We start from the raw sequence: 15,250 nt of genomic DNA on the forward strand, positions 1-15,250 counted from the left end.
TAGAGTATTTTCGAGAGATCTAATTACCTTGAAAATCCTCTCTAGATCTATGTTCGCCAACCGCGGGTCCGAGAGCTGCATGCGGCTCTCAGCTAGCCAACTTGCGGCTCCCCTTGACGTTGGAAAATCCGACAAAAATAATAAAAAATCAATCTATAACATAAAAAATGATATTCAAAAAGTTCACTTGCTTTGCTTGGAATCTGGAGTTTATAATTTAGGTGAAGACCAATTCCTTTGGTGTCGAGTAGCGATTCTCTACTCAGCAACGATTTCGTTACTCAACTCACGTCAAAAAGTATGCTCACACTCAAATGCGTCTGGATCGGCACTCAAATTTAAGTCTGCTCATCACCAGACTTAATTAAGTGCAGGTGGTGTTACAACACGTTTCACAACGCTATCTGACCAGCAAACCAATGGATTATTTGACTTGATTGTTAAGTTCAACGGCCGCATTGAATGAATGCTTTTTAACCATGATGAAATGTTTTCAAGTCATATTGTAGTTAATGTGGCCACTGACCCTATATAGTAATTTACAACTTGAGTTGCTAGACATGCAGTCAGATATAAAGACATGACAATTTGTTTATGCGTCTCACGAAAGTTTTTCTTTTAGTCTGCTACGTTTGAGCCACTACAATATCTTTTGATTATATAACAAACCGGAGGTCACGAATTAAGAACATACACTAAAGCAGTGCTTTTCAACCTTTTTGAGCTCCATTCGCACTTTTTTTATAAAATAAATTTCATTCGTACTAACCGAAAATTGTTATACAAAAAGTATGAAGATATTTAACAACAACTTGTTCAGATGTGCAACAAATTGGCTACTATGTAGCTTAAGCTATCATTTGTGGCATTAAAATGGCAACTTTTTTCGCTCGATTTGATTTCAACTACTTCACTAAAACCAAACAAGTTGTTGAGTTTTGTACAAGAACGTCTACTAGTGCTTGGATGGCGAGGTCTTAAAATCTGTTCTGCGCGAGTATATAAGAGCAAATAAACTCATGATACTGTGTGTTCGGCTCTTTAGCTCAATTTTACTTGAGAATTCATAACAGTTTAATAACCTTAAAGCAGCTTTTTAGACTGCCCACAAAATCCGAGTTTTTGTGCTATATCGCAACCCGAGCCTCACCCACGAAAAGGAATTCATTTTTAATATTACATTAGCATGCTACGATTTTGCGGACATGTAAAGTATGACATACAGCACAGAACGCACACACCACAATTCTACCCATCACAGCCCTCAAAACATCTGACGCACGCGATTTCAAAAAATTCCTCTACGTGTCGCATTTGTACTACTGTCTGCTCAGATTGCAAGAACGGGACTATTCCGTGCCGACAACGGAGCATATAACCATATCGAAAGGTTTGGCCCACCCAGCATCGGTCATTTTGGACAAAGTTTTGTCGCCGCTTATGTTTTTGGCACCGCATTTATCAGCGGTTTGATGACCAAAACTTTACGTCTTCATGTGCCCCGACGCAGAAGGGATTGTCCTCGTATTGAATAAGTCTCATATGCCGGAACCCTCTCATTGCACACCCATACACTATAGTTCATCCCAACGGTCTTCGTCCATGTTTTCCAGAAAAACCTTTCGGACAAATCGCATCATGAATTTAAACCAAAGGTCGGCAGATTCTCATGATCAAGTCATCTTTCTGCGTGTCTCGCTTTTTGGCTACAGTACCCAGCACAGTGACCTTGGATATGTATGAACTATCGCAGGATTTTTTGCAATAATTTCAACAAATATTACATATAGATATTAACAGATGGATTTGGCACCGTGTCGACCCAAACTTATACCCTTTGCGGTCCATACTTCAATAACCCCAGAAGAGGTTGAAATTTGCGTTACAGTAACAGTAATCAGTAATGATGGTATTCTATCCTTGTACCTCGCGCTAATCGAACAGCTATTACAGCTTGGCGAAACAAAGCATAAAGTTAGTTTAATGTCATTTTTCCAGCCTGTCACAAGCTCAGACGGGCTGATATACTGTATATCTGCCACTAAACCAATTCCCAAACTAGGCGTTTGGTTACGTAATAATTATAGTGCAAAAATATTAATTCACTATGGTATGTGAGAGCTACGATTAGTGGTGCGTCGTAAGTTAAACAAGTTACGATTGCGTCGCAACTACAAAAGTTACACTGCTCTTGAATTTCCTATTAGGTTTATTTGAAATATTTCAACGTCAGAATAATGAACAAATATTCGTCACGATTTTCATTCGCACTCATCCGGATTTTTCATTCGCACCATTCGCACCACCTCCGTCATTCGCACTGCAATTTTTTTCGTTCGCACCAGTGCGAACCGTCACACAGGTTGAAAAGCACTGCACTAAAGTAATTATAACAAGAAACCAGAGGTCATAATTATGAATTACGTTGCCCCAGCTCTACAGGTAGGTAATTGTGTGGCGAGATAGCGCAGTGGTATAGTCCACGGCTGCAACACCAATGGGTTGCGGGTTCGAGTCTGAACGCGGTCGACTTCGGAATTCCTACCTAAGTGTTGGAGGTTTATCTAGGCTCCTCCTCGCCACCTCACCCACGTAAGCGGTGTCTTACAAAATGCTTAGAAGTGGGCCGTGCTACAAGTCGGCAGATACGGAATCGAAAATGCATAAAATCGGCCTGGTGTAAATGTCTATGGTAGTCGACAAACACCATGATTGCCTCAAACAAATAAACTTTACAGGTATATCTGACCATGGCGGGCTGAGAGAGGATTAAACATTAATAGTAATATATTGCAATTACTAAATTTCTTGACGAAATTCAGTCTTCAACTTGAGATTACCACCCTACGGGGGCCAAAGACCAACAACGTTTGGATTGGCGACGAATTGCTGTTTTGGTCCTGGTTCCAGCTACAACCCACGCTAACGTGATATATAAGCCCATGGCCATGGCGGTAGGTCCCAATGTTGAATAAAAATTATGAAATGACGATAGGCGCCCGTTTCAAGTAGAGTCATATGAGAATAAGACGAAGCGAACATAAAATTCTGCCTTCAATTGAATACAGATATTGTACTGCAAGCTGCCGTTACGAGAAATGGAAAAACGGCTCGCTTATGATATATATATCACCAGCTGTTGATTTTTACTGTTTCGTTGTGGAAACCGCAATGTTTTATTTGACGAGTACAAAAGTTCAAATCTTTGTCCGGTGTACGTACGTACTGGATAGGCCTGCAGCAACGGTCAAACTGCGTTTAACTAAGCATAAGCATAACCAAACATCAACACATAAGGTACTATTTTAAACTATAGGCAGAGCGGAGATAAATGATACTGCTGCGAGGTAGGGGCGTGTGGAACGCGTTGATAACCTGATATACAGCACGGCGGGTGTTCTTAAAATCAGACTAATGGACGACGTAGGTACATCGAATATCTATTTACTGTGGATACTTCTTACACAATGACGCGCAAAGCTAATAGGCTGCTTCTGACGTTTGTGCTGTCACGAACCTGGTATAACATATTTTCCTTATTCATGAATGTTCAGTTTATGTCATAGTCCTCGTACAAATAAAAAGTAATCGTTCTTTCACAGAAAAATCGATTAGATATGGGAAGTACTCGATTACGATTACGATTACTTCGGAATTTTTTCGAATGTAATCGATTGCGATTACGATTACTTGAAAATGCTGTAATCGTCGTAATCGATTACGATTACTAATCATGATTACCCCATGTCTGGGTATGAGTATGACATATATAAACCGAAGAAGGAATAGTAGGCCTACAGCATATCACGTTAATGACAGTGACATCGGGTTTGTGAACCTCATTGCGATATTATAACGATCAGCTCTGCTATCAAATTAGGTCGTAATAAAATATCTCCACGCATTATTATTAGCTACTCAGAGATATATAGAACTGTTTTTTTCTACTTGTGTTTCGCAAATAATCATCCGCTGTTACACAATAAATGTGCTAGTTTGACGGTAGTATATGGATGGCGGAACAAATACGTTAAATTTCGCAGAATTTCATAGCGGTACGTATATTCATTAACACCAGCTCAAGTTTCAGTAGGAAAATCCGACCTTCAAAGCAATTTCGAAATACGGTTTTTGTCCGGCTGAGCTAAAAATCGATGTAATCCAAATCGTGATCATTTCCGATCATGATTGCTTCGCAATTCAATAATAATAGCCTATATTCTTTTAGGCCAAATTATGGGTCTACTTGGAAATCGCTACTCTCACTTCTAGGCCACCAAAGCTTGAATAAAATTTGACGACGCAAATGCAATTAATCAAGCCGTTCTCTGCTTTTAACTTTGATTCGGCTGTGTTGTCATTCTAATAATTTCATTGGATCAAATCATTGCATGAAGGTTTGAGATCCAATAGTAATCTTACTACCTGACGATATTTAGAGACATTAGAGTGTCATACAGCATGAGGCCTAGTTGTTACCGCCCCCGATGATGAAAAAGAGACAAATATGCGTCAAGTGGTCTGTTGTGAACCGGCTGGGAAGATATAAATATCGGTGATTAAAGGAGGTAAGAATGATGAATGTGGTTCATTCAATATTGTAGTCGACTGCTTCTCCGACGTCGGGGATTTGATCATGAAAGTCGTCGAAATTGCTGATGATGAGAGGGAATCCCGAAAATCTCGGATTGCATTACAAAATCCTTTTCAAGTATCATGTTGAAAGAGGCATACACAATCAATCGTCAGATTATATTTTCATCTGAATAAGACACACAAAATGTACGATTCGATAAGACAGAATGCGATGTAATGAACATATAGGAGGATGCCGAACGACCAATTGCGGATGCAGTATCGATCTCTTTAACTGGCATCGGGCCTAGTCCCCGATTTCACAGTTCCTTCTTTCTATTCCGCGGCTATTTCTTGCTCTTGTGAGCGCATCGGGTCTTTATCTGGGCTTTTTTGTCGCCGTAAGAACAGTGATGTGGGGGAAGAGGAGCCCAGAATAACTTCCGACGCGGAATCGATCCCATGCTGCCTGGGCGGCAGACGTACGCTTTATCGTCACCACTACGCTATATCATTTCCGTTGCGGCAGTTCAGAGCGGCGATAAGGCACGTAAATGGAGATAAAACTGGGACAGAGTGGTGACGTGACATCCGGTATATTCAGTAGTACTATTGTGACGTCACAAAAGCTTTCGTCGTTTTATGCGAGATTCGGTCTCGCCTCGTGTAAAACTCGGATGTCAATTAATATATACCCAAACCCCCACGTAGCCTACGTAACTGGATGATTCTCATGTTGACGTAGCCCAACTGGTACCACATCAGTGAAGTTAGATATCGTTTATGACCATTACCTTCACAAACGCTGAAGTCAATGGTGGGACCATAGCAATCTATATTGCTAGTTGTGAAAATGATTTTTACCAGCGGATCTGCATTTCTCTTCGTTGACACACTATCAATTTTTTCTAGTTTGTAACCTAGTTTTCCGACAATTATGAACCGCCAAACAGTTTTTGTTTGTGCAAAACCGAACGAAATGACCTATGAAAGTTACGTAGTGTGCGCCAGTTGTTTATAGTTGTGCATCTCTCTTCACGTGGAGCATCGCGTGCTTCACTTTTTTTAACCGCCGCGCAAGTTGGTAAGTCATCCTGTTTTTGGCTTTCATTTAACAGTTTATTGGTACGGTTGTCACGTCGCATTGAGTAGAATAGTCTAGCGCCAATAGGAATTTTGAAGAATGCATTAAAATGACTAGACGTTTGTGCTGATCAGGTCATACCGGTGGGGGTCGGGTGGCATTGTCAATTATGGCCGATACGATTCATTCCCGTTCAGCGTTCAACTTCCATTCGTATTATGTGTGTGGTCCCCGACGTTTCCTCGTTGCCTGGAGTAAGTGATAGCATGGTACAACACACCCTGGGGTTATTTTCGACATTGGACCAGAAGCGACATCACGTTCTGTAAGCTATTGCTAAAAATGGCATCCAATCTAGATTCATCTGTCGAACATTATTATCTATCAAATCATTAATGACGTTATGCTGTGATCTGAAATCCGCAGAAATTCTCTTGAAGTACCAGATTGAATTCCCTGATGTTTATTTATAAATAGCTTCAGCCTTCAGATTAATTCGCTTACATTGTCGCAACTTCTGGTTATATAGCTATAAATCATGATCAGCGATTCTGCTATTTTCATCTGCCGAAGGCACACAATATACAATGCAATGCACAAGACATGATACAAAGTAATGAACAGATAGGACCAATAGGAGGATGTTGAAGCGACCAAATGCAGAATCTGAAATGTCCACCTTGGCCCAATGTCGATGTCAGGAAGTAATAGTGTTCGATTCTGATCATTAGGATGCCCTTCATAAGAAGCTCTCCCTTGCTCATTACAATGGCTCTCCTTGTATGTTATTTGTCCTTTATCAGGCTTCTCTCGTACTTTACTGTAGAGACGTCGCCAGAACAGCGATACATGGAATGAGGATAAACTTCCAAACATTTCAAAACCTATTCTCTCGAACCTCATACGAGGGACTCGTGTGCATGTAATCCGCGTCTGAAATTTCTGGCTCACGATCTGATATATTGACCCTTCCTTCGAACACCTGCTACTTAATCACTTGCGTTTTAATATAATTCTATGTTAATTGACATTCAGTGTGCAATGTATGCATGCCTCCTCTTTGGATACTTGGTCAATGTGGGTGTCTTGGTTTCAAAGATTGCACCAAGTCATTTTGACGGCTTGCTATCTTTTTGTATTGCGATAGATGTGATTCTTCAAATTGATGATATTGATAATATATCAAAGTGAAGAACTAACACGCTGTTTTAAATGATCATCATTATATGAAAATATGCTGTGGGGCGAACTCCCATTACACATGATCGCACGCTAATGTATCCAATTCAATGCACAAAATATGCTGGCAGCAGAGGTGCTACTGCATCCGGTAGAAAGACTGGCATTCAGTTTGTTATTAAAAGAGACTTTTTGGGGTACAGAACTTCGATATACATTTTAATAATATATTCATATTAGAAATATATTGAAACCCGAAGCTTTTCGAGCCAACACTCTTCAGGGGTAATCGTCGGCATGAAGAGAATTTCAAAAACTTGCATATAACTACATTGCATACAGCCAATTGTGACGTCATAGAAACAAAACAACATCAATGGCAGACAAACCGCGAGCACAGCTATAGTGGCCAATTTTTAGCTGAAGCAAACGTTCCTTCTGCTGGCATAAGCGTGGTTGATGGATCTTAATAAATGTCGATTCCAGCGCGGACAAGTGGAAAAGTGTGCGGCCTCTACCAAAATTGAGAATCTGTCGTCACTATAGTTATTAGCGCAAGTAGTTAGTTATTAAAACCGCGCCTTGAAGCTGCAGTCGAAAAATAGCTGTAACAACTCTCATGCTGATTATGGCATATATCTTGCATATGCTCCATTTTGAATACATCTGCGTTACGACCAGCTGAAAGTAATCTTTCGTTTTACTCGCCTTGATTATTCCATTTTTAAGTCAGTGACATGTTTCGTGATAAAGGTTGTTGTTGTAGAAATGCTTTCAACTTCCTTATTTGCTTGAGATTACCCCTGACGAGTGTCAGCCAGAAATATTCGGGTTCATTCAATATGGAAAAATTGTTCCATTGTGTATCGAAGTTCTGTATACCTCCAAGAGCTCCACATCTGATAACAATTGTACTCGTATGTTTCAGCAGTTGAAATCGAGCTCTTTTCTCAAATTATTCCTTAGTATATATAACTCTGTCATCATGTCGGATAACGATGGTTGGGATGATGAAGATTTCGGAGGAGTCTCGTCCTCTTACAAATCTGCCGCACCATCTTCGAGCGGATTTGGTGGCTTCGGAGGCGGCGGCAACGGCGACAGTTCAACTTTCGGAAAAAGTGGCTCATATTCGAGAGCATGCTTCAAGTGCGGCCAAGAAGGGCATATGTCACGCGAGTGCCCTGAAGGCGGGGGCGATTCGAGACCCAAGGGGTGTTTCAAGTGTGGAGAAGAGGGGCACATGTCCAGAGAGTGTCCTAACGGAGGGGGTGACTCTAGACCCAAAGGATGTTTCAAGTGTGGAGAAGAGGGGCATATGTCCCTGGAATGCCCGACCGGCGGAGGAGGCGATTCCAGACCTAAAGGGTGTTTCAAGTGCGGAGAAGAAGGGCATATGTCGAGGGAGTGTCCTAACGGTGGCGCGGGCGGTGATAATGATGACAGGCCGCCTCCTTACATACCACCACCGCCCCCTGAGGATGAAGAACTGATTTATCAATCTACACAGACTGGAATTAATTTCAACAAGTATGACGCTATCAAAGTGGAAGTGTCTGGCGAAAACTGGCCGAATCCGATTACTTCGTTCGACGATGCAAAGTTACCTGATACTGTCGGTCAAAACGTGTTAAAATCTGGGTACGAAAAGCCTACTCCGGTGCAAAAGTACAGTATTCCGATCATCAACAATAACCGGGATTTGATGGCGTGCGCTCAGACTGGATCTGGCAAGACCGCTGCCTTCTTACTTCCCGTGTTGTCCGGCATGTTCCGTAACGGGTTGAAATCCGCGGATTCTTTTTCCGAGAGCCAGACGCCGCAAGCCATCGTAGTCGGGCCTACCAGAGAACTGGTGAACCAAATCTACATAGAAGCTAGAAAATTTGCGAGAGGCACTATGATTCAACCCGTGGTAGCTTACGGCGGTACGTCTGTACGCAGTCAGCTGGCTAATTTAAGCCGTGGTTGCAACATGTTGATCGCGACGCCGGGTAGACTGTTGGATTTTATCGACCGCGGTAAAGTCAGCTGCGAATGCGTCGAATATATCATCTTGGACGAAGCAGACCGTATGTTGGACATGGGGTTCGAACCGGAGATCAGGCGTTTGCTGGGAGCTCCCGGAATGCCTGATAAAAACACGAGACATACTCTCATGTTTAGCGCTACGTTTCCGGATGACATACAGAAGCTAGCGCACGAGTTTCTGCGTGACGACTTTTTGTTTTTGACGGTGGGACGCGTTGGTGGCGCCTGTTCCGATGTGACTCAGGCTATGATTCAAATTGATCACAGCGAGAAAAGAGACAAGTTGATGGAGCTTTTGAGCGACGTTCCGACAACCAAGGCTCGCACTCTGGTCTTTGTGGACACCAAAAGGAACGCAGACTTTTTGGCTACGCTCCTGTCTCAAGAGAATTTGCCTACTACCAGTATACACGGAGACAGACAGCAAAGAGAAAGAGAAATGGCTCTGGTTGATTTCAAAAACGGGACTTGTCCTATACTGATCGCCACCTCTGTGGCAGCTAGAGGCCTTGATATTCCTAAAGTGGAGCACGTTATCAATTACGATTTGCCGTCAGAAATTGATGAATACGTGCATCGAATCGGCAGAACGGGTCGTTGTGGAAATTTGGGTACCGCTACCTCGTTTTACGATGATTCCAAAGACGGCACTTTGGCTAGGTCGCTGGTGAAGGTGCTTTCCGACGCGCAGCAGGAAGTGCCCGATTGGTTGGAGACCTGCGCGCTGGGCGCTGTGGGCACGCATCACGGTCCGAAAGGCGGTCGCTTTGGTGCTAGAGACGCCAGGACTGCCGGGGCGTCTGGGGGCAGGTCCAACCGCCAAACGGGTGATTATGATTACAACGATGGCGGGACCTCGGCTGGTAATGCGACTCAAGGAGGTGGTGCTTCTGGCGGATTTAGCGATGATGAGTGGAATTAAATATTGCAAACTTGGATATCATGTTATCCGATGTGAACTCGTATTTCTTTTAGCTGCGCCGCTGGTTTTTGCACGGTTTCTTGACGTGTTGTTACTTTGCAGTGTTCAGTGCCTAGGTATCAGTACCACATGCTGCTTGGCTATTAAGTCTAACAGCTGCTATGGGGGAATTAAATGGGCGCTCACTCATTAGTGCAATTGTAGTGTCCTCAACGCGTGTGTTGCTTGCCGGTTCCAATGGTTATGCCACTGTCGCCTTATTATTCCGTGTGTTCAATCAAACGTTCCTGCACATTAAGTTTCTCGAGGTCGCGTTTATGGCGGCCGCCCTCGAATGATTTTGTTTCTTGCTGCACTCTTGTCTGATCTTTGTTGAGTTTCGTTGATACATTTCTGCTGTATATGAATCGTGTCTTTGTATATTTGTGCTGGGGAAAATCGTACGTGTTGGGTGGTGGGTTGTTTCGTGAAACGCAGGAGGCTTTTGTTTTAGAATGGATTTGAAGCAATTGGTGTCAGGGAGGACGACGGTTCTTCGGCTTTGAAACAGGTAGATTCGCGCTCTATTGACAGCCTTCCACACTTCGTAGTGCTGATGGCATAAGGTAAGGATGACAGAATTATGAGTTACTACGCACTACGCAGTTCTTCCATACTGTAAAACAGGGGTGGACAAACTGCGGCCCGCGGGAGTCTAAAGAAACCTGTTGAAATATGGCGTATTAAAGATCTAATTATTGCACGGACTTGATTAAACTTTTTCTTAGTGATAATTTAAAGGCAGTGGTTCTCGAAACTGAGGGGTGCACCCCCTTGGCGTGAAGCTGAGCTCGACTGAAATTTTTTTTCGCGCGCGGCGTGATTTATATCCCATTCATAATTATTGCTCTGTATTTAGTTTGAATTTAATGTTCTCTCATCCACAGTCGTAACCTACCATGCCATCAAACTACCCGTTTAGTTTGTCAGCATCCTGGCTGCGTTTTCCTTTTGTGATATGACGATATCAGGTGGAAATCTTACCATGATAAGGGGGGCGTGTCTTAAAAATTGTGAGAACCATTGTTTTAATAGGTAAACACTTCCTATGTCATTTTTTATGTTTAATTTCCGGCGCGACAGCCCGATCTCAAGGCCTACGCAGTTTGAAAGGCTTTACCTGCTCAACATCACAGAAATCCTAAACGAGTTTAACATATAATTAATTTAGATCACGATCTAGTATGATTTCAAATTGGCCACTCCAGTTTTAATTACGGTATTTCAGTGATGTGCTTGAAAAAAAAAACGATTGACGCGTGTCTTAGGTGGACTCGTTCTCTGTAGGGCAGTGGTTCCGGACCTTTTTCCACCCACGTACCATTTCGAGGTTTTATGCAGTGCTCGCGCACCACTTACATAAGTTACGCGCGTTTCCACTATTTATGACGTCATTATCACGTATTTGGCCTATGCAAGGTGTAATAAGACTGATAACAAATTCCATCAAACTAGGCCAGGGACACATACGGGCAGAGGTGGTCAGCAACGAAGTACTTATACTTTTTCGAAGTACCCAAGTAGTTTTCCTCTACTTCTGGTACTTACTCAAGTAGATCTGATTTTAGCTACTTCTACTTCTACTTCGTAATATTTTGTGATCTACTTACTTACTTTTCGCTATTTTCAGTTTGTCAAGTAGAAGTAGTTCAATCTTCATCATCATCATCATTGGTTTATTAGCAATTTTATCAGTTCAATACACCACAAAAATGCGATACAATGAAAGAAAGGAAGATGTCGAAGCGACTAGGTTGTCTATGGAATCTGACACCCACCTTGGCCTAGGCGATGTAAAGAGAATGCATGCACACTGAATGAAGGTAACGAAGATAGTATAGAAAAAGAATGCGACAAGAAATAGGGCGGCATGTCATGGGAAGCGAGATCGATAGGTCAGTCGTGGTCCGGTAATCTTGAGGATGGACTGTATTTATTTAGTAGTAATTGCTTGTATTTCGACTTGAATGTGGACATGCTCGCCGACTGTCGGATGGCCGGCGGGATACTGTTCCATACATCATGTCCGGCATATTTGATGGAGCGATGATCTTTTCGGTCGATCATATGATATTTGGACGACGTGGACGCGCGTGTGTTGTACTTGTGCGCTTTTGATTCAGAGGTAAAGAAGTCATTGAAATATTCGGGGCAACGACCGCAGTGAAACTGATACATGAACTTGGCGATTTCTAGTTTCCGCATATCTTCTATGTTTAGGACGCCGAATCTCTTCAGCAGCGACTTATTGGATGGGCAGCCAGGTCCCTTTGGGGCCCTAGCTATGATTCGGAGTACTTTGTGCTGTAGTTTCTGCAGTGGCTTGAGTGCAGTTTTACTGGCAGCCTCCCAACAGAGGATGCCATACTGTAACTTCGATTGGATTAAGGATTTGAAGAGTATCAGAAGAACCCATGCTGGCATGAAGCGCTTAAGGCTGTAGAACAGGCCGCACTTCGGTGATAATTTAGTTTCTAGGGACTGAATATGACTCTTCCAGGACATGTTCGAGTCCAGTAAAACTCCGAGATATTTGGCATTATCTGTGTTGGAAACGGGCTGACCAGCGATATTAACGGTTAGGTTATTTTTTGAATTTACTGTCAGCAATTGCGATTTCGAGGCGTTTATGCAAAGGTTGTTCTGGGCCGTCCACTCATGGACTTTGGGCATTTGGTCACCAGTCAGGGCATCCAGCTCTGTCGTCGATGATGCGGAAGAGAGGAGGTGAGTATCATCAGCGAACAGTGTGGTGTTCAATGAGGAGGTTTCAAAAATGTCGTTGACATATAAGGTGAAAAGGACCGGTCCAAGTACTGAGCCCTGGGGCACACCACAGGTCACCGGGTGAGGAGAAGACAAGGTGTCTGAGATCGCAACCATTTGTTGGCGTCCAGTGAGGTAACTTTTCATGAGCTCAAGTTGTGGGCCCCGAAGTCCGTAACGCGCCAATTTCGAGATGAGAATTTTATGATCTACGCAGTCAAACGCTTTTTTTAGGTCGAGAAAAATGCTACATCCCACATTTCGCTTCTCTGAGATATCATAGTACTGTTCGGCCACTGTTAGGAGGGCATGAGCGGTTTGGTGTTTGTTTCGGAAGCCAAATTGTTGAGGGGAAATGACAGACATTTTGGCGAGGAATGAGGACAGGCGGGTGAGGAGCAACTTTTCGAATACAATCCCGATGCATGGGAGAACGGATATCGGACGGTAGTTGGTGACATTAGTTCTATCCCCAGCTTTGTGTACAGGGACTACTCTGGCTTTTTTTAGATAGCTCGGGTAGACTCCATTTTCTATCATGAAGTTGAAAAAATGGGCCATATATTGACCGATATGCAGGCTTATCATTTTTAAAAACCATGATGGGATTTGGTCATAGCCGTCGGCCTTGTGCGATTTCAGTTTGTGGATGGCTACTTCTACTTCGTATTTGGTCGTAGGTTCAAGCACAATTGACTGGGATATCGATCTCACCTCTGACCTGGCCGACACAGGTTTAGTAATAGAAGAAGCAATATTTGGGCCTACGTTACAAAAATACTCATTGAAGTGATTCGCGATCGCCGCCGGGTCTGAAAGTTTGTTTCCGGTATCCGAATTCACAATTTCCGAAACAGACTTATGGCCTTTTTTTCGATGTAGGAGAGAGTTAAGTCCTGACCATGTTTTTCGAGTGTCCTTTATGTGTCTGTTGAAAAATCTCTCATTGTATTTTGCTTTTGCCTTGGAAATAAGATGCACGGTGCGATTCCTGAAACGTCGAAATCTTTCTCGTTCATGTTCTGGGCAGTTCTTGGTGTCTATTCGGTTATTCCACCGGTTTCGTTTACGGATAAGTTGAATCAGCTTTGTGGTCATCCACGGATTTCGCTTCAATTTTCTTTGACTTCTCGAAAGGCGCTATAGAGGTGCAAATTGTCCCAGCAGTGATTTGATAGCAGACATAAACTCAACAAATTTTTCGTCAAAGTTGTTTACCGAGATGTGGGGGATGGCTGATGTTTTAAATTGATTGAATGCGGCATCATCGAGCGCTTCTTCGTCCACTAACTCTCGTCGTCTGCAGAGGTGATATGTTTCGGGGGGTGTCCTTTGTTGTTCTTGTGATAGAAAACCAATATGGTTCTGGTCACTGATTTTTGCCGAAATGACAAATGGAATGATTTCCATGTCTCGCGAGTTGGTATATATATGGTCGATCAAAGTCCTTGACTTTTCGGTTATGCGTGTAGGCTCGGTGATCATTTGGTAGAGACCGGCGGATTTGACGGCGTTGGAGTATGCGTTCCCTTTGTGTTTTAGAAGGTTTATGTTAATATCTCCCGCAATAAAACACATCTTTTTGTCGCTGTTGACTTTGTCCAGTGAGCGCTCCAACGCTTTTGCGAATTGGTTCATGTTTTTCGTGGGATGTCGGTATAATACGGCCACAAGAAAAGATTTGTGAATTCCAATTGGGTGATCAACTTCCAGCCATAGCTCTTCGCAATCTTTGACATTCAGATCGTAGTCCGTGCAAATTTCGTAAGGAATTTTTTCTTCAATGTAAAGACCAACACCTCCGTAAGATTTCTTTGACATCGGTGCCGGAGTATACTCGAAGTTGTAGCCCGATATATCAACGTTTTGCGTGGGTTTGGTTGAAAAGTTTATTTCTGAAATTGCTACGAAGGTAGGTGACTTCAGGTCAACGATAAGGTCTTTTAACTCATCATGGTGGGAATTAGATTGCAATCCTCTGATATTTGTATGAATCAAACTAATTTGTTTACCCTTCGGGGCTTGCAGAATTGATGCCGTCTCGTTGATCGATATTGAGTTACACTTTCTGATCAGTGGGAAACTATTCTTATTCGTCATGATTCCGAGTTGACCCAAATTCCCATGTTAGCTTGTCAGTGAATGGAGATACTTATGCGTTCGCGCAGTTCGATTCGCGTCACGCAACGCTGGCTTAATCCAATTATGAGGGCGAAGAGCGCTACAAATAGCGATTTTACAGTAGCATATATCGAAATATATTAGCACCAAACCTTTGGATGAATAATATCAAGTAGAGTTTCGGTTCAAAATTGCTATGTATTTTGTCCAACGGTTGGCGAAGCTGGGTCCAAATCGGTATTGGTAGTCTGACGGTTGGTGAAGTATTGCAGCCAATGGCAAATTTCCCGATGTAGCAACCACAGTTCTGTTCAGTCTTGATATCCTATCTCCAAATGATATATCCAGTTCATCAAACTTTTTGCGTCTTCAACCGATTTCTTGCTGTATCGTTGGTGTATCAATTTGGTTAGTGAAAATTCTGTCTATCTAACTCGATAAATCGACTTCTTGTCTTCTAGAATCCTGGATTTTCGCCAATTATCATAGCTACATTTACGGGAGCGCTGGAAACGCGTCCGCTCACCACGACG

General features: G+C 42.8%; 1 protein-coding gene across 1 annotated transcript; it reads left to right on the forward strand.

Moving 5' to 3' along the window:
* The first annotated feature begins 5,583 nt into the window (after positions 1–5,583).
* On the forward strand, positions 5,584–10,198 carry LOC145438350 (putative ATP-dependent RNA helicase DDX4). Its single transcript, XM_080315746.1, has 2 exons — positions 5,584–5,659; positions 7,767–10,198. The coding sequence occupies exon 2, from the start codon at positions 7,824–7,826 to the stop codon at positions 9,789–9,791; it is 1,968 nt and encodes a 655-aa protein (XP_080171872.1). The 5' UTR covers positions 5,584–5,659; positions 7,767–7,823; the 3' UTR covers positions 9,792–10,198.
* The last annotated feature ends 5,052 nt before the right edge of the window (positions 10,199–15,250 follow it).

This window comes from Botryllus schlosseri, chromosome 4 (genome assembly GCF_051294905.1).
Source record: "Botryllus schlosseri isolate E-star chromosome 4, Bs_hap1, whole genome shotgun sequence".
NCBI lineage: Eukaryota > Metazoa > Chordata > Ascidiacea > Stolidobranchia > Styelidae > Botryllus > Botryllus schlosseri.

What these genes read in the sequence shown, in the direction of transcription:
- LOC145438350 (XM_080315746.1), top strand. Translation starts at nt 7,824, where the DNA reads ATGTCGGATAACGATGGTTGGGATGATGAAGATTTCGGAGGAGTCTCG.